The sequence below is a fragment of the Drosophila bipectinata genome, chromosome 2R (genome assembly GCF_030179905.1).
Source record: "Drosophila bipectinata strain 14024-0381.07 chromosome 2R, DbipHiC1v2, whole genome shotgun sequence".
In the NCBI taxonomy this organism is placed as follows: domain Eukaryota; kingdom Metazoa; phylum Arthropoda; class Insecta; order Diptera; family Drosophilidae; genus Drosophila; species Drosophila bipectinata.
The window spans coordinates 19900037-19919687 of NC_091737.1; the positions used below are offsets into that span (position 1 = coordinate 19900037).

The following is a 19651-nucleotide window of genomic DNA, read 5'->3' on the forward strand; positions in this document are numbered from 1 at the left end:
TTTGTTTTGATGCAATAGGCGAAATGGACGGTTGCGGGAGGGGGGGTGAGAGGGGTAAATGGCCAAGGGAGAGGGTTGTCACTGGCATAGGGAGGAAGGGTTGACACGCCTCTGCAATTGTCTTAGCTGCTTGTCGTCAAGTGGATTTCCTAGTCGAGCGTTCTAGGTTGCTTTTGTTTTTTTTTTTGTTTTGTAGCTTTTGTTGTTGTTGTTGTTTTTGATAGTAGTTGTTGTTGTTGTTGTTGGACGATATTCAATTAAGCGTCGTAGTCGTCGTCGCTCGTCGTTGTCGTTGCTGCCTCGCTTGCCCATTTAACGAAATGAAATTTTCACTCTATTTATTTATTTTTTTTTCTCTTTATTGTGAACTTTTGTTTGTTTATGTCAACGCATTGTGGAAAAACAACAACAAAATCAGTTAATTCGATCAGCAAAAAGTCAAGGGGTTCCATCCATCCATTCATACATACATCTACATATATAGTTTCAGAGGGTGGAGGGCAATTAACTCAATCCTGGCATGGAAATTTCAAAAATTTTTCGTCAATAATTGAGCAAGGAAGGCGAGCAGACAATCTCCAGGATATGTCCAGGACATGCGCACTTAAGCCATGCCACCAACTTAAAGCCATGCCACAAATTGTCGTCGAGGTTCGAGGATGTGTCGAGGGTGGAGTGTCCAGGACTTGCCTCGCCGAACTTCAGATAAACCAAAAGATAGTTCCCGTGTGGAATGGAGCTGTAAACAACTAACCAATACACTTGGAAAACATCTAGCTAACTTAGTTGGCTTTAAGGATCTTTAGAAGAAGGTCCTTGGAAGTATCTTTCCTTGTGCAGCATCCTGTGGCATATGCTTCCTCGTTCTCCCACCTCCCAGGCTAATGTAGACAAATTTTTATCGCCTGCTAAAGTTTTGTGGGAAATTTGCTTTTTTTCTTCGAAAGGACGAGAAGGAAGGGAGTTCCGAAAAAACAAACCATCCTTGGGGATGATATCCTCCGTAGGGGACAGGGGACAGGACATGACCATGGGGTTGAAGTGTGTATCTCGGCCAAGGGGTAACTGATGATTGTGTGCCTGTTGACGCTAAATAGGCTCGTTTCACTCTCGTTAATAATAATAGTTATGATTATGATGATGACGACAGCAAGGATGGGTCCCGGGTGGGGGGTTGGGTAGGGAAAAGTGTTGATAAACACGGCGGATAACAGGACGATTAGTGGAGTGCGAGTGTGGTGGTTGGGGCAAGGGCCTCCATCAAAATTATTAATTTAAAAGGACATTCTAAAGGTTTCTAATGACAGGATATAGAAGTACTTGAAAGACTTTAAAGAAAGAACAATTATTTAAACAAATGGCTAGAACACATGTCCTTTGGCCACCTCCATCTCGTCCTTTTGGCCAGCTTCTTCTTCTTCTAATCACCAGCAAACAAAAGTCAAATCAAAAGCAAACCCCAAAGGAGCCAACTGAAGGATAAAAAAATTGTATATTGAAACCGCAGAGCATTGGGAGTGAAATGCAGGAGAAATGCCCGATATAGGGGGTGGAGGAGGAACAAGGGGGATTTAGGGAAATGGCCGAGGGAAAGTGGTAGAAAGAGAGGAGTGCAGCTAACAAGCAAAACGTCAACAGCCAGCCAGCCAGCCAACCAACCAGCCTGACGAGAGCGACAACATCGTTGCAAGCGACTTCCAATTATTTTTTATATTTCTCCGCGGCAACAAAAGGCACTCCATGGGCGTGGAAAGAGGGGGTGGTAGTACCATTTTTTCACTTCTTTTTTTTTTTTTTTGTTAAAAAAAAAATTAAGAAATTAATTTACAAAATTAGAAATTTAACCTTTTTTAGATAGTATTATATTTGAAATTTGGGTAATAAATAAATCTTATATTATATATTAATGTCAGATATTTGGCTTCCCCTTAAAGTTTTCTTTATTTTTTTCAGTGTAACTTGGCCTGATGCAAAAGTGGATTATGTGGTAGCTTCAACAATCTTTTCATACTCTTTCAAGGGGTATAACCAGAGTTATGAGTAGGTTTATTTTCCAAAAGTATCTAGTTTAAATAAATCTTTAAATATTTATCCTTACATTTTTTAATCTTAAAAACCTTTTAATATTTTTATAATTTTTAAGTTTTATTTTTTAAGAAAAATAACTTTTAGGCCCTGTAGGGCATCAAAACTTTAACGTTGACCCCTTTTTCCAGTATTGCCACCACATTTTGTTCGTTTTCGCTTTCCTTGCACTTCTTGGCCAAGCGTAGGGGCGTGCGTGAAAAGTGGGCGCGGCACTCAATAGAATGGCACAGTTTGTCGAGGCAGGGAGAGGGATAGAGGCGGGATAGAGGGGGAGGTGTGTCAGTCACCACAACCATTGATAGGGTGTTTTTGCAAATGAGGTGCCATGCCATTAAAAATAAAAACAATTTTTAATCCAATTTATTAAGAAATTTAAGAAATATCAATTTTAAAACTTTAACTTAATAAATGGAGTTAAGATTTTATTTTATTTTAATAAAATGAAATCAAATAGGACCCTTTAATCATGTAGAATTCTTCAAAGATAACAGTATTTCATATCTTAAACCTCATAAATATTGATTAAATTGCTAAATCTTAAATAATATTTAAATATTTAAAATTTATAATCAATTGGAGCTAATCAGAGTGGCAGGCTGGGCTTCATCGGCTGGGAAATCAAGTGGAGGAATACAGACTACAAATATTGGAGTCGTTCATGGTGCAAACAAAGCTTTTAAGCTTCGTTGAGTTTAACACAAACATGCACAAACATGCACACACATACACCGACAGTGAGAGAGACCCACCGGCATACATACCATAATACATGTATAGGCACTCACTGTGATATGGGGAACGAACCTGCCCCATTCCCTGTTATTCCCCCCACCAGCCACCAGCCGCCCCCTCCCTTCGACCCATCGACCACATAGCGAACCGACACCGGCGCCCCATTACAGAAGCTTCGAAACCGACGAACAACAGAGAATCAAGAAGGGCCGATTGGAGGCCGAGAACGAGACCGAAAAGGAGAAGGAGATGGAGATGGAGACGGAAAAGGAGCTGAGAACCGGGACAGAGTACAGGGTATTGGGCAATGGGTACTGGGAGAAATGGCATGAGAGAGAGAGTGAGAAGAGAACGGGCACACGTTGCCTGCCATATGCGACACTTGAGAAGCGAGAACTGGGTGGAGGAGCAGGAGGGGCCTATTGGGTGGGGGGAGGGGAGGCATCGGTCTGATTGCTGACTGACTGACTGAAAGAGACTGCGTGCCATGGACACACAGTGAGTAATAAAAGGTAACTACAGGTATTTGATAAAAATAAATATTTAAATTTTTTAATAAATTATCCTTTTAAAGTTCTCATTATTTAATTAATAAATAATATAATAATATTAAATAAATCTAAATCTTAAACTGTTAGAAACCTTTTCAAAGTCACTGTTGCCTACTCCAAGCGTTCCTCTACTTGATGTTACACGAGGCTCCACACATATCCCCCTCATTCCCACATCTACGACTATCTCTCTTTTTTTTCGCTCTGCTTCTGCCGATGCCTCTGCCTCAGTCGCAGTCGACTTCACTGCCTGCTGCTGCGTTTTGCAGACAAATTTCTATAAATTATGCATTGTGTGTGTAAACACGACAAGTTGAATTGAAATTACGGATTTAAATGTGCACCAAAGATATTTTAAACATAACCCATCGGGGAAAATGGAAAATCGGGGAAAAGGGGAAAAAGGAAATAAGGATCATAACCCTTTTTTTCAGCCTTTTGTCTCCGCAAAAGGCAAAAATATCAACACAATCTCATAAATTTAATTGCTTCAAGTGAATTCTGCCGCCAATTGTGAGGATACCCCCACCACCCCCAGTTAGTTCTTGACTCATTGTCACCTTTTGAACTTCCGGCGGCGGCATTGCTTTTTTTTATAAAAATTGTATTTGTAGCACCCTGCCTCTGTCCAGTCCAGAGCAGAGGAGGAGACAACAAAACCTCACTCAGACGTACATTTTTGTTGTTGTTGTTGTGTCCACATGTCGGATGGACTCTTATTGTCTCGAATCCCCTACCACCCACCCCTCGAGGGAGGTATTCATTTAACATTTCTATTTGTTTGGATGGCAGGGGTTTTTTGGTTTATTTGCAAACATTTCGTCATCGGTGACATTGATGACGATGACGCTGACATTACTTGACGATTGCCGCCTTCTTGCCGCATGCCTCACTGTGCCTTTGGCATTGTTTTTTCGTTAAATGCTGAAAACATTTATTTTTAACATTTAAAAACGTCAACAACGGGCAAACAAAGGCAGCCAGCCCCCCACCCCCTCCCCCTCCAATGACGCAACAGCCAGCGATAAGTCAAACAGAAGGCTGTTAAATCTTTTATTCCATTTTGGCTTTTAAATTTTTTTAACTCTTTAAAGTAAGTATTTGGCTCTTAAATTTATTTAAGGTTGCAGGTTGGATATCTTTCCTAAAAAAAAATTATAATTTCTTAAAAAAGATTTCAAATTCCAGTTCCAAAATCATAATTATCATTTTAAGTCAATGAGTTAGGAGGTGGGCTGTGTAACGGGACTCGTGCAATGTAATGAATAAATGAGCATACAAACACGCTCTCCCCACTCACACACACACACACCTACTCTCTTACACCGTGTCCGTGTATTTGTGCAGTTAATTTGCCATTTCCGCTCCAGTAAAGTAATGAAAAATGTTTTTTTTTTTTTTCTGCTGTTCCTTCGTTCTGCCCGTTTGCTCTACAAATCCCCGTTAAGTGCCTCTCCCCCATAGGCAGCCCCCTCCCCCCCACCGTTATATGGCTTATGGTCAAGTGCGATGGGAAGGGGTGCCATTGTTCCAGGATTCGGGTGGCTGGATGGCTGAAAAGCTAATCACTTCGAGAGGCATTTGTCCATATGCCATATCAAGCATACGCCGCGTGGGCCGGACTAACAGCTCATTAGGGTTATTATATGAAGATGGTTTAATATAATAAGCTTATTTAAAAGGACTTGAGACACCGTTAACCAAAACTTCATTAAAATAATTAGAAATCTTTTCTTTTTTTTACTGTGTACTACCCCCTATTTTGATATGCAAATTGAAAGTCAGCTAAATACGACCTGCAGGTGGGAAACTGCAAACAAAATCTAATGCATGAGCTTCAAAACCCCGCCCCCTCCCCCACCAATCTGTGGCAATCAAAGGCGGCGGAGCCTTCCATTTCGACTAGGTTATGATGTTGTTGATGTCACATGTTGCACAGACATAATCGTTATGGTTATTGGCAGGAGAGTAGAGACACAAGACATCAGGGGGTGGCACTTTGGTGATAGGGGATGGTTGTGGCAAGAACGCAAAAAAAAACGTCTCCTTTAGGGATGAACTACAACAGGACTTTATTAAGGCCATAAGATGTAAGGCTGTAAGGCTGTAAGGCTATAAGTGATAAATGCCAGTGACTTTGGGGTAAATGTTGCATGAAAGTATCAATAACTAAACCAGATTCTACCATTTATCATAAGGGGGCTATAGCTCCCTAACGATAACCCTTTAAAAAGAAGTTAATTTTTTGTAAAAAAATCAATTGCATATTTTTCTTTGACAGAAAAAGCCGTATTTGCGTTAATTTTTGCATATATGTATGTATATTCGTTGTGTGTTCCACCAAACAGCTTTTCCATTTAACGACCAAGCGACCAAGAGCTCATTTTGTGTAATCGACACACAAATTGATTGCAAGCCCAGGGACCTCGACATCCTTTGGGACATGGACATGGACATGTGGATGTAGTGAACGTGGGATATGGATATGGATACCGATGCCAAAGTGCATAAAGGAAAGCCAGAATGGCGACGAACTGGCGTCATTCAAGGGTTAACTATTCCACATCAACACTAGATACACGGTAAGAATATACCACTATATCTTTTTAAGGATATATCCATGACTAGGTTACCTCTATTTTAAATCAAATTAATTGTCAAAAGAAACCCTTTTAGAGAGTGGAGGGAGTAGGCTTATAGAAAATAAAAGTAACTAAAGTGTATCCAAGTAGCTATTCGTGTATGTGTTAGCCATGGCTGAGTGTATCTGTGTGTGGGCACAACTTCAAAATGAGTTTATCGATTTTAAAAGCCAAAGCGAAAGAGCAACACAGCCACATGGATATAGGCGGTATGGGTCGGTTCTGCTTGGTTTGTTTTGTTGATGATGTGTGGATGGATGGATGGATGGGATGGATGGCTGAAAATGGAGGGGAAAAAAAGTGCAAGAACAAAAAAAAAACAGTCCCTCCTCCTCCCCCCAATCACCCTCTTTATCAAAAGACAAAAAAAAAAGCGATTATCAAACGATTATTATTTAAGGGTTAAAATCTACAGCCAGCCGGGCAGGCACTCGACAAGCCACAGGCGGGCACACACACACCCACACCCACACCCACAAATCTAATACTCGTCCTTTGAAAATCCTTGCGTTACGCCTTTCTCTTGTTTATTATTTTTGTCCTGACAACAACAACAAGAGAAACAACAAACTGTGACTACCACAAACGTAAAGCAATTAAAATGTTTAAGAAGACAATTGAAGACAAAAGCCAGAATCTCCCAAAGAACTTTAAGCTCTAAGGACCACCAGGAGGCCGAAAGGCACAAAAAAGCTTCGACAGTCTGGGTCTAAAGGATAAATAACGGGATAGAAAGTCTATGCCAGAAAAGCTCTTCTTCTTGCAAAATTTTAACAAAATTGCACTTTTAATATGCAATGAAATTTTTGCCAAAAAAAAAAAAAAACACAAACATAATAAATAAAAGATGCAACATTTTCAGAGGGTGGTTGTGCCACATAGGTAGGTACAGATATATCGAGTGACTTCCTCCCTTGTGGGCAGGATTATTTTCAGGTGCTGCCGTGCAAGGTACAAGGATATCACGCACCAAAGAACCAAGTCTTTTCGGAAGAGGGTTACTTCTTTTGGAAATGAGCAATGTGTGACCAACATGCAAGCCTCAATAGGGAAAAGGACATTTAAATTTAATTTATGAGAGTCTAAAAAAATTATAAAATAAATTCAAAAATAGTAAAGATATATATTAATGCTTGTATAGGTTTATACTTTATATAGCTACCCATATAGGTATATGTATTTTATATCCCTGCATACTACCCCTCATCTGCAGTTCTTTGCCTGCATTTCATTTTCTTCACTTTTTTTTTTTGGCTGTTTGGCTTCTCCCATTTGTCGAAATGGAATCGATTTTGTTGAAACTCCAAGCCCCAACCATACATCCCCCATTCATTTCCAAAAAAAAAAAGAAACTCCACCCCTGACTTACAGCTTACAAGCCCCACAAGCCTTCCCACCAACCTTCTTATGGCCCTCTCCAAACTTTAGGCCAAAAGACAGAGCCCATGCAAGGGGTGCCGACTTGTTAAGGTGAATGGGCGCCATGGGCGGAGGCTGAAAAAGGGGGGGGTCTACTTTTTTTGGTAGCCGTGGGCCCTTGGAACATCGATTGCCAGTCGAAGATAAATGATGCATTTAACAGAAATGTGTAAAATGTTTAAAATACATAAATTGTCGAGACTAGTAGTTGTGAAAGATGCAAAGACTTTTGGCATAAAATGCAATAAATTTAATATTGAGATATTGGGCAATGAATTTTAATTAATTTTTCAATGCTTTTTAAATTTATGGCTTTTAGGGAAAATAAGGAAGAAATCAAGGTTGTAAGGTTATAAGATAGGGATATATTTTTCAAGAAACTATGTAATTAGAATATCTCATTTTATTTTTAGGAATATAAAGCTTAAGAAAGCACCGAATTAAGTACTTTTACTGACCAAAAAATATTAAAATTGGCTAAAAATAAATATATTTAATAATTCCCCTAAGAAAACCTAATATTTTTGCAACCAAAACTCACTGAAACTTAGGCAATTCTACTTGCCCCACCCCCTGGCTTCCACTGAGGCAGCGATAAACAATGCCACTGCAACCACAACAACCGAAACACAACAATAACATAAACAACAACAACTAATCTAAGCTTGCAACGATACGCCAATAATATGTTGTCACTTGTCAATCAAGATGCAACAGCAACAGCAACGAAAACATTAACAAAACACTGAAAAAAAAAGTATAAAAAAGCAACAACAGGTACAACAGAAGCACTTGAAACAAACAACAAACTAGGCAACTCTAGTGGGGAAAGAAAGAGACCAAGCCATAAGCGAGTGAAAGGGAGAGGTAGGTATCAAGGAGGAAAAGCGGGAAAAGTCTCCAAAGGGGGTGGGGCTGAGGCGTTCATGCAACTTTTTGTTTTGTTGGCTGGGCGCTTCGACTTGGACTTGGACTTTGACTGACTGACTGACGGCTGTCAGAAAATGCCACACGACCCAAAGTGAAGTGAAAATTGGCAACAATGAATGAAAAAACAAAAACAAAAACAATAAAACAGCAAGAAGAAGCTTTTGAAGAAGAAAATTGCAACATGCGACTTTCCCAAATAATAAAAAAAGCGAAACACAACAACGCATTATAAACAATATGTTTTGAAGTTGCTGCCTTTTCTTTTTTTTTTATTTTTTTTTTTCTTGTTTTGCATGTTGCACCGGCTGCACAGTCTCCGCCAATTGTTGCTGGCCGCAATTTTCAGCGATTTTCACCGGCAACCGCAGGCCGGGCCGGCAACAATCAGTAAAAGTTTTTCCAAAAACAGTAAAAGCAATCAAATAAAATAAATGAAAAGTGAAAAGCAAACTTAGATTAGCGGCAGCCCCATCCACCAGTCCCACTGACTCCCTCATTAATTTACTTTTTGAGAAAAAATGCCAAAAAGTCAACGGATGAGTGATTAACTAGGCCCACTTCAAAGTCAAGACTAGACAGGGGTGATTTTAACTATTTTTGGAATATTTTTAAGAGAGTTTTGGGTTTTCTTAAAATTTATATATAGTATCTGTCTATCTACACATGTACATATATAGTATCTATAGTAAAGTATCTGCCAGTTAAGACATAAATAGGCACTCTTTTACTAAAAAAAAATGTTTTTTAAAGTTCCCAAATACAAGATAACCTTATGGCCTGTCTGTCACTCTGTCCGTTTGTCTATCCGCAAGTCTCCTCATTACTATAAACTACTATGTTAGTTCTATTTTATAGTTATCTAGTTCCAAAATTGGGGGTATACATAGACATCTAATATCCAAAAGAAAATATTTTTTGTTAAAAAATAACTCCCGACTCAATCCTGACAACCTTCTACCCAGGTCCCCCTGCCTATTTCTTTCCCCATTTCAAAGCTATTGATCTGAAAATACCTTAGATGGCCCTTTTAAGACCTCAACTAAAGATTACCTACATCTTAAGACCCCTTATGCAAAGTATAACCATAAAACCGACAATTAAAGTGTCCAGACAATATCATAAATGAACCTTTACAAAAAAAAAGTGTCTCCCAAGAACAACATCCTCCATCCTTAGCTGAAAGCCGCCTTGGCTGACTGAGACAACTTTTTGCATTCGAAAAGAATTCAAATTAAGGGGACAAATCAGCGACAGCAACAACAACAACAACTGTGGCGACTACCAGTCGACAATGAATAATTACGTGCCGATGGGAGAAAGGAGGGAGGGCTGGGGCTGGAGCTGGAGCTGGGGTCCAATGGAAAAACGACACAAATGACTTTGCCAGGCGGATGCGGAAAAACTTTTCCACTCAGAACCGATCTAGCCAGACGACGCATAACTCACGTTCTGGTGGCAGATAAAAGAAATAGAAACTTTCAAGCTTTCTGATTCAGTAGCAGAATCTGAATCTGTATCTGTATCTGAATCAGAGACCTACAATCCACACACACTCGAACTCGAGACTGGAGACTCGAGACTCCAAGCTGGGTTCTGGTAATTACAATCTGCGATGGGGTCGCCTGACGGATTGTTGACAGAACTAACAATTATATAAACCAGAGGCCGTCCAGATTCGCGACTTGCATCACTTGGTGGAAAGAAAAAAAAAAAAAACAAATCTTTTGATTCACAAATACACCAATTTTTTTTTGTTTGTTTCAAGGTAGTTTGTTTTTTTTTTTTTCATTTTTGCTTTTCAAATGCAACCAAAGGAACGTCAAAAAGTCAGCTAAGTAGTACCTACGACAACAATAACTATAACAAAAACAACAACAGAAACAGAAACAGCAATGGCTTGTAGTTACAGCGAATGTATCTTGTAGCTACAAGTTGGCGGCGCAGTTCGAGTGCCGGGCTGTGTGAGTGAAACTGAACTGAAACCGAAAGAGGTTTCAGTACAAAAACCAGCACACTCACACCACAAAAAATCGCTGACCTCATTATTATTTTGTGTATATTTGTATGTACTACGTGCATTTTGTGCTTGGATTGCTTGGTTTGCTGGCTTCTCGCATAGTATTATTTCCCTGATCCAAAGACTGGCTCTAATGTGAGGCAACTGTGCATTGATGAGATGCCATCGCAGTATCTGTATCTGCTAGATAGTCTCATAACTGCTAGTTGCTAGCTATTTCAAAATTGATTTCACAATTTTTTCGAAAGATTATTAGAAGCTATGATGGATACGGATGGGTCTTTGTTCTTTTTTCATCGAGAATTCATCAAAAATTTGTGATTAAGATTGTGAGTAACCTTAGAAGATCGATTTTAAGATTATTTGTCATACATTCCTCATTTATTCCTCATTTGTTTCATTTGTGATCCATCAAATGATCATGAATGATGATCATGAATCATGTTATGAATAATATTGAAAATATTTTGAATAAAAAGTAGGACTTAGTAATAAGGGAAAGTCATTTAAAGATGAAGTAATTTCTATTCTTCTGAAAACTAAAATTCTAAAACTAAAACTAAACTAAAAACTAAAATTTGTTTGAACATAAAGGAGAATATTTTTGAAGATGTATGACAGCTATCTGAGTATCTAAAAGATTTTTTAAGTATTTTTAAGTATTTTTTAGTTAAGGGAGTAGTGTAGATACATAGGTTTTTTTTATGGGGGGATTAGAGGCACTCCATGGGGGGATATGAGGCAATAAATATACTTAGATACAGAGATATTTATATGATTTTATGTTTTCTGGACTCATTGATATATGGATATATCCCCTTGATCCCCTCCCTATCTAGGCCACTAAGTTTAGTATTACGTTAGTTAGTTAATTATATAAATATTTGTTTAAATTGGAATTTTTGGGATTATCTGAAGTACTTATTTATACAAAAACATTCATATTTCTGAAGTTTTTAGAGTAATTACTTACTAAAAGTACGCAAAATTAGTGTTTATTTATGAATAAATATAAAAATATCATCAACTAACTTTTTTTATAATTCTCTTAGTTAGTCGTAGTCCCTAAACTATAAGTTTAAAAGAATTTAAAAACAAAAACTCACCACATGAACACTGCTCTGCAGCTGTCCGGCTAACATGGTCTGGGCCTGCTGGTGTTGCTGATGTTGCTGATGCTGTTGATGTTGCTGCTGCTGATGTTGCTGCTGCTGATGTTGCTGCTGTTGCTGGGAAGGATCTGGCAACTTCTTCTCTGTCTTCTTGGCCGCCCGCTTGTTCTTGCTCTCGAGGAATCGCTTCTGGAGGGCGGTGGTCTCCTGGTTCTGCTGCTCGCAGACGGTATTGAATGCCTGCTCATAGCGCGGCACACAGTCCGTCTGCCGGCGCCGGTAGTTCTCCATGCGTCGGCGTAGCCGGTCGACAATCGGTTGCCGTTTGGTTGGAAGACCGTCCCCGGGCGAGGGTACCGCTCCTGGATTTGGAGGGCCGCCAGCTCCATTGCCGCCAGTGAGGCCAGCCATTCCGCCTGTTGCTCCCAAATTGGCATTATAGGGAGAGTGTTGTTGTTGCTGCTGCTGCTGCTGCTGTTGTTGTTGTTGTTGCTGCTGCTGCTGCACTTGGATCTGCTGCTGCTGTTGCGCCTGTGCATTATGTTGCTGCTGCTGCTGAAGTTGCAGCTGCTGTTGCTGTTGCAGATGAAGGCCCAAGTGCTGCTGATGCAACTGAAGATTCAAATGTTGTTGCTGCTGCTGCTGCTGTTGTTGTTGCTGCTGCTGCTGTGCGACGGCTGCTTGGCTGGCGCTCTGGAAGACTGGCAGGCCGCCCGCATCCATAAATGCGTCCGTGGTGAGGCTTTCGCTGGCGCTCGTTGCTTCGCAGCTTTCGTCTCAGTCGGCGCAGAACGCTGACGGCGACGAAATCGCGAAGAACAAGGCGACGACAGCGACGACGACGAATCGGTTGTATCGTTTTTATATATTTTTAAGATATCGGCTGATATTGGCACTTCTTCTTCTTCCCCTATGGCCTTGGCAGTCCAGTGTCCCCTTTAGCCTACGCGGTTTGTGGCACAAAGAACTGCTTTCGTAGCAGAAGAAAGCTGCCACCAGTCAAGCAATGCCACATCCTGGGGGCAAGTTCTATAATTCAAAAGATGCAAATAAAGATTATTATTTTAAATTATTTTAAATGACTGGGCTATATTTTTTTTATATTAGAACCAATCCAATAGATCTGACTAATCTCTACGAAATTTCCTTATCTGTCTCAAGGTCATTATGGCTCTACGGCTCTACTACACTCTCGTTTTCATTCGAAATTTGGCGATTTATGGATCTGCTGAAAGCCCCAACTAGGTACGAAAGTACTGATAAGAAGTGGCGGGGAAAAGAGAGCGAATGAGTAACAAAAACACAGAAAGAAAACCACAACAAATTATAAACAAAATAGATCGGCTATGAAAAGTATCTCAAAACTGATAAAAACAATGCAAGTGAATGTAAAGCACCATAAGAGCACTGAGAAAAATAATTATTATTTATGAAATAGATTTTATAAAATGTTAAACTATTAAAACAATAAAGACAGAGGATCATATTGAAATTATATTATATCATATTGAAACATATTGAAATCATATTATATTGAAAAACAGGTTGAAAAAAATATCATTATTATTTTAGAATACATTTTCTTAAATAAATATAATTCCTCTACTTTCTTTCATAAACTTTTCGTTTCTAAATTCAAATTCAAACATTATTTTCTTTCAGTGAACAAAGCGAAGCTGATTAAAGCCATTAATCGCTGGCAAAACGCGAGCGGCCGTAGCGCGTTTTCTTATACACATTCGCAGTCGCCAGTCGCCGTAGCATTCGCGTGTCTCAGTCTGTGGAGGCAAAAAAAAAAGGCAACAAAGGCCGCAAGGTACTAACTGACTAACTGACAAAACAACTGGCCTGCGCCGCGTCTGGCGGTTGAATGAATGACGGATGGACGAGCGGAGCCAGTTGGAGGCAGCAGCAGTTCCCAGCAGCGGTTGGAGCTCGGTGGAGCTGGATTTTGATGATGGTGTTGGTTTGGTGGAAAGAGTCAACGGTCGTTGGGTCGAATCGAGGCGAGTCGAGTCGAGTCGGAGTCCGACTCGGAGTCGAGAGTCGAATGAAAAACGAACGAAAAAGATACGAGAATCCGAATAGCGACGAACTTTGGATGTTGCAGAGGCGCAAATGAGCAGCAAACCTTTAGCAACTTATGGTTGTTGCGGCTGCTCCTGCTATGCAATAAATTCGATATGCCCATGTTCTGTGTGGCACGTGGATGCCAAGATGATGCGGGCGCCCGGGTGGGGTGGGGGACCAGGCTGGCTGGCTTTAGTGCCGCAGGCAAATTAAGCTGTAAACAACGGGCCAAAATGGCTAAAACCCTAAACTCCTCAACAGCTCAGCAGCACCATAAGACCCGAGCGCTTGCATTGGAAACTGGTTTTCGTATATTCAAGTCGAAAAATCGAGCATATTCGGAAACAGTCCGGACGCGGTTTTACTCGCGTTCGATCAAGCGACCGAACTCGCATACAAACGAACGGCGGTTTAACCGAACAAATTAACAGGCGCCCAGCACTCTCAGCAGGTGCCAAAGAGAGTACGAGTGGCGAGTGCGAATGAGCGAGACAGCCATCAGTTGGAGCATTGGCTGTTGCTCTTTTTCTTTCCACCCACCCCACCCCACCCCACCCCACCCCACCCCACACACTCACAGTCAGATGGGGATGGGGTGAATGAGTGAGAGTATCTAACAGAGTGAGTAAATCTCGTAAACGAGTGTGAGAGCAGAGAGAGAGTGAGCATGTTGGGGGTCTGGGAGATAAAAAAAAGGTCAAACTTGCGGTGGTTCTTTGCTAATATTGTTATTGTTATCAGCGACGCTGCTGCTACTGCCGCTGCCGCGTTTAATTAGTAAACAGAACTTAGTTAACCCATTGAGGTAGGCAGTGTCAAATGGAACGGAAATACTGCTGTATCTTGCGGAAATGGCAAGAGGCAAGAGCCTCTTTGTGTGGACAATCACTGACAAAAATAAACATTTTCTTAGATTTTTCCAATAAACAAAAATAATGGCTTGTAATTTAATCAGCTCGTATCACATTTGTGATGACAAGTGCTGGAACAATAAGAGGGGAACTCTGGAACCAAAAACCGATAAGAATCCAGAAACAGCAACGATATCGATCGAGGGCCCAAGACTACAGAGACTGTGGAATTTTTAATTAAATTGTTTGGACTCGGCGAGCATCATTAATTTTCGGCCATGACCCTTGAGATACTTTTGGGAAATCGATAAGAGCCATAAAAGTTCTCGGCAATATAAATCCTTCAGATTTTGTACTTTGGCAGTAACTGTAAAAACGAGCATAAGAAGCTGACGCCAAAGTCGACGCCGACTGCGCTGTCAACAATTGCAAACCTCATGATTGGCAAATGTATCCGCATCTTAACTACGATTTTAGCTCACTCTGAGTGAAGCCAGACAGTGGATTAGAGTGAGAACGCGTGAAAGCGGACAGAGAAATGGCGGATGAGAGATGGGAGAGTGGGAAGCAATGTGCATTTCAGAGTACAGTGGTAACCTGGATTATGGTGCAGGTAATGAGTATGAACTACAATAGATAATAGATACAAACAAGGTGCACAAACAAGATACATTTTAAAGATACTTTTTAGAGTATCTCTATCTTCTTTTCTCTATTGTAATTTTTGTATTTACATTTATTTTCAAGTAATTTTTTGAACATTTTCCCATTGATCTCATTTCCCCAATTCAAAATGAGCGCCAACCGCAAGAGAGCGAGTAAGAAAGTGTCGACGCGCACTTGCAGAGAGAGGAGTACTTTGCAGAGAGAACAAGCTCCACTGTTATGCCCTATGCTCCACTGTTATTTAACATTGGAATGAAAGCAGGCGGCGGCACACACAAAACATTGCAAAATCGGCGCGAATTAAAAAAATCGCCGGCGATTGAAACGCAGCCGTCGCGCGTTTCTAGCAGCCCCGAAAAACAGCTTGGTGCCGGGAGAATCGCAGGGCATCGATTCGAACGGCGGCGATTTTTCAGTTTCAGGCACAAAACGGCGGCGACTTACGTCGCGCGTCTATCGCAAAAACGAACAGGCGATCAGCAGGCGGTAGCAGCGCGTTTTCCAAGCGGTTCGTCCGCTGTTAATGTTGAATGGGGCGGCTGCCTCTCTGGGGTGCTGCTGCTGTTCACTCTTTCTCTCAATTGTATTCACTCATTTGTCTGCCAGTTGGTGTGTGTGTGTGTGTGTGTGGGGTTATGCTGCGAGTTGGCAACAAGAACAACAATATAATAATACGTTTATATTTTTTTTATAACTCTTGCATCTAATTATTAAGAGTTTTTTAAGCAACCAACTTGATTTTTTGGTTTATTATTCAATAAAGTATCTTTTTGAAGCTAATGTACGTCAGTGGTTGGCTAGCTGCAAAAGTCGCGCGCGTTTCGCTACATGGCGGTTTAAAACGCTTCAAGCCGAGTGGCAAAGACGGCCAAAATCGATGCGCTGCCACGGCTGTGGGCCCATTAGAAAACGACGCCAAACAAAATGGTGCCGTGCCGGGTGGCGCCTGCAGACTGCAGTGACGAAAGCGACAAAGCCGGCAACGACGTCGACGACGACGACGACAAGCAACGAAGGCGACAAAAAGTCAATTTTATCGAAAACTAACAGGCAACAAGCAAACAGAGAAACAAAGCAACAGCGCCACAAAACGAGGCAGCTATGGGGGGCCAGTGGGAGTGGAGTTGGAAATGGCCGTGCAGCCGGCCGGGGCAGGCACTTTCCACTCGCTGGAAAAAGCTTTCATCCATTCCCGGTTGTGCTGCCCACTCGACGACTCTGGGCTCCTAATCCAAATTGCGAGAAAGATCCGCTTTTCGAGCCAAAAACCAAGATACCGAAAGTGGCCCAAGTAGTACGCACAAATTCAGCGCCCTGCCACGCCCCCAATGAAGGGCAGCCTCTGTCGGAGTCCGGCCCCGGAATGGAAGTCCGAGTCCAAGCCATCCGGCTGGGCCAAAGACAAGTGGCAGACTGAGAAAAAAATGGCAGCAGCCAGACCGCAGAATCTCAACCAGTGGAGGGTAGTGGTGGGTTGGGTGGTGGGTGGCTGGCTAGTGGGTGGTGGGTGGTAGGCGGAAGGGCAGGACGTTGCCTTGCAATTAGCTTGATTGTCTCTGCACATGCGCCTGAGGGGAGTATCTCGAGTGAATATTTTATCCAAATTGGGCAATTTAATTGCTTGTTTTGATTGAGATTTTATCAAAGAAAGTTAATTATTAAGAAACTCTATTAAGAAATATCCTTAAATATTAAACATAAAAATAAAACCTCTTCCCAGGACCTCTTCCTGTTTCAATTTCCAGCCATTAAAGTTCACACGCATTGAAAAACCGCAAGACGTCTGGGGATATAAATAAAAATCAAGGAAAGCCCACAAGTAGATGCAAATTGCCCCAAAGAGCTCCCCAACTGTTGTTGTGCAGCTGCAGCAGAAGCAGCCACCAGCAGCAGCAGCAACTTCACTGCCACTAGCAACATAAAGCAGCAACCGCAGCAGCAACAACAGGTCCCGAAACAGATGTCATGCAGAAAGGGGGCCAAAGCTGGTAGGGGGAGGATCTTGCAACAGCTGCAACATGCAACAATATCGTGCAACTTGACGGTAATGCTGCTGCAACATTGCAGAGGGCGCCACTGTTGTTGTTCCATGCCACCAGCGATGCGGCGCTCAGCAAATCCAGACCGTAATGGTAAAGGTGCTACAGTGGATAAAGTGGCAAGTGGCCGCCACCAGCGGGATACACTCCAACACACACACACACACACACACACACACACCTGGTTGAACAAGGAAAATTTGCAAGAAAAAAAGATACAAAAATAAATAAATACAACAACTTTGCCAATGGAACCGGTTGTTCGAACTCCGAAGAGCCACGAAAACTAGCACACAAAGTAGGAAAAGAAAAAGAGGAGCTCCAACTCCAGCTCCATGGTTGGAGCTTCTTCTGAGATCCCACTTTTGAAAAGGATCGTTAAAGGAATCTAAAGAATTTAACAGAAACAAATATTTTTCTAATTTTTTGTCCATTTTTCGTGATAAGGTCCCTTGTGATAAAATGAGGTTTTCCCCTCAAGGGTCCACAGTGATAGCTATATCTTCGCCAATTCTCATCCGATTCTCAAGCGGAGTACCTTAAACGATTTCTAGATCGATTCTCCACCATTCTGCATCTAAATCCTGAGACAAAATATTTTTTAGATTTTTTGTCAATTTTTCGTGATGGGATCCCTTGAAAATGGGGTTTCCCCTATAGGGTCCACGGGGATGGCTATATCTTCGCCAATTCTCATCCAATTCTCAAGCGGAGTACCTTAAACGATTTGTGGATCGATTCTCCACCATTCTGCATCAAAACCCTGAGACAAAATATTTTTTAAATTTTTTGTCCATTTTTTGTAAAGGGATCCCTTGAAAATGGGGTTTCCCCTATAGGGTCCACGGGGATGGCTATATCTTCGCCAATTCTCATCCAATTCTCAAGCGGAGTACCTTAAACGATTTGTGGATCGATTCTCCACCATTCTGCATCAAAACCCTGAGACAAAATATTTTTTAAATTTTTTTTCCATTTTTTGTAAAGGGATCCCTTGAAAATGGGGTTTCCCCTATAGGGTCCACGGGGATGGCTATATCTTCGCCAATTCTCATCCAATTCTCAAGCGGAGTACCTTAAACGATTTCTAGATCGATTCTCCACCATTCTGCATAAAAACCCTGACACAAAATATTTTTTAAATTTTTTGTCCATTTTTCCTGATGGGATCCCTTGAAAATGGGGTTTTCCCCTATAGGGCCCACAGTGATGGCTATATCTTTGCCAATTCTTAACCGATTCTCAAGCGGAGTACCTTAAACGATTTGTGGATCGATTCTCCACCATTCTGCACCAAAATCCTGAGACAAAATATTTTTTAGATTTTTTGTCCATTTTTCCTGATGGGATCCCTTAAAAATGGGGTTTTCCCCTATAGGGCCCACAGTGATGGCTATATCTTTGCCAATTCTTAACCGATTCTCAAGCGGAGTACCTTAAACGATTTGTGGATCGATTCTCCACCATTCTTCATCAAAATCCCGAGACAAAATATTTTTCAGATTTTTTGTCCATTTTTCCTGATGGGATCCCTTGAAAATGGGGTTTCCCCTATAGGGCCCACAGTGATGGCTATATCTTCGCCAATTCTCATCCGATTCTCAAGCGGAGTACCTTAAACGATTTCTAGATCGATTCTCCACCATTCTGCATCTAAATCCTGAGACAAAATATTTTTTAGATTTTTTGTCCATTTTTCGTGATCGCCTGTAGGTCCCACAGTGATGGGTATATCTTCCCCAATTCTCATTGGGAATTCAAATTCCTCCAGCATCCTCTATTTATTTAAAAATTATTTGAAAACTTTTCGAAACCCTTTTTGGAAAATTACCACAAAAAAAGGACATTTTCATCAGAAAAACAAAAAAAATCTACCCTTGAGTTTATAAATTTTTTGTCAATTCATAAACTTCTCTATACTTTTATAGAGTGGTTGGATGTTTTATGAGGAAATCGGCATGCATGAAAATATAAATAGAAAATTAATTAAAGTTAGCCGAGCTCGGTTACTGGCAGCCGTCCATTTATTTTATTGTCCTATCTTTCCGATCCCTTTGCCAGTTTATGTTTATGGGTTTTCCAATACCTCTCTGTACTCCCAGCCCGCCGCCCGTGAAAAGTCACCCCTGCCAGCCAAATAGCAGCAGAAGAGTGGTTGGCCGTTAAAATGTTGCACAACATGGGTTAAATGGAAGGAAGAGGAAGAGGACGAGGCAGCTGCGAGGCGGCGGGTTCATTTGTGGAACAGTAAGCGCTCGATAAGTGACTTGCAGCCAAGGATTTCAATAATAATGGAATTGAAAAAGTACAATAATGCTTAAGGACACTTTAATTGAGAAACAATTTTATTAAAAGGATTATAATTATAATTAATACTATACACTTTCTGAAGTACTTCCTTTTACTTCTTTTATTAAGTACTTCTTTTGGCCAAAAAATTCCGGTTTTTGTGGCAAGGATACTTGCTGAGGCTTCCTTTTTAGAAACTGAGCAAATACACATATGGGATATCCATACGTTTGCACTTAAAATGT

General features: G+C 41.1%; 1 protein-coding gene across 3 annotated transcripts in view; it reads right to left on the minus strand.

Annotated features, from left to right (window-relative positions):
- The window catches only part of mam (neurogenic protein mastermind), a 69644-nt gene that overhangs the window by 35920 nt on the left and 14073 nt on the right, over positions 1–19651 (minus strand). For 2 of the 3 annotated variants that reach the window (XM_017232329.3, XM_017232328.3), the window contains one exon: positions 11486–12520. In XM_017232329.3, the coding sequence (XP_017087818.2) occupies positions 11486–12214 (729 nt within the window). In that variant the 5' untranslated portion in view covers positions 12215–12520. Of the gene's footprint in view, positions 1–11485; positions 12521–13315; positions 13334–19651 lie in introns of those variants that run through there. The other variant, XM_017232330.3, reaches the window with a different exon arrangement.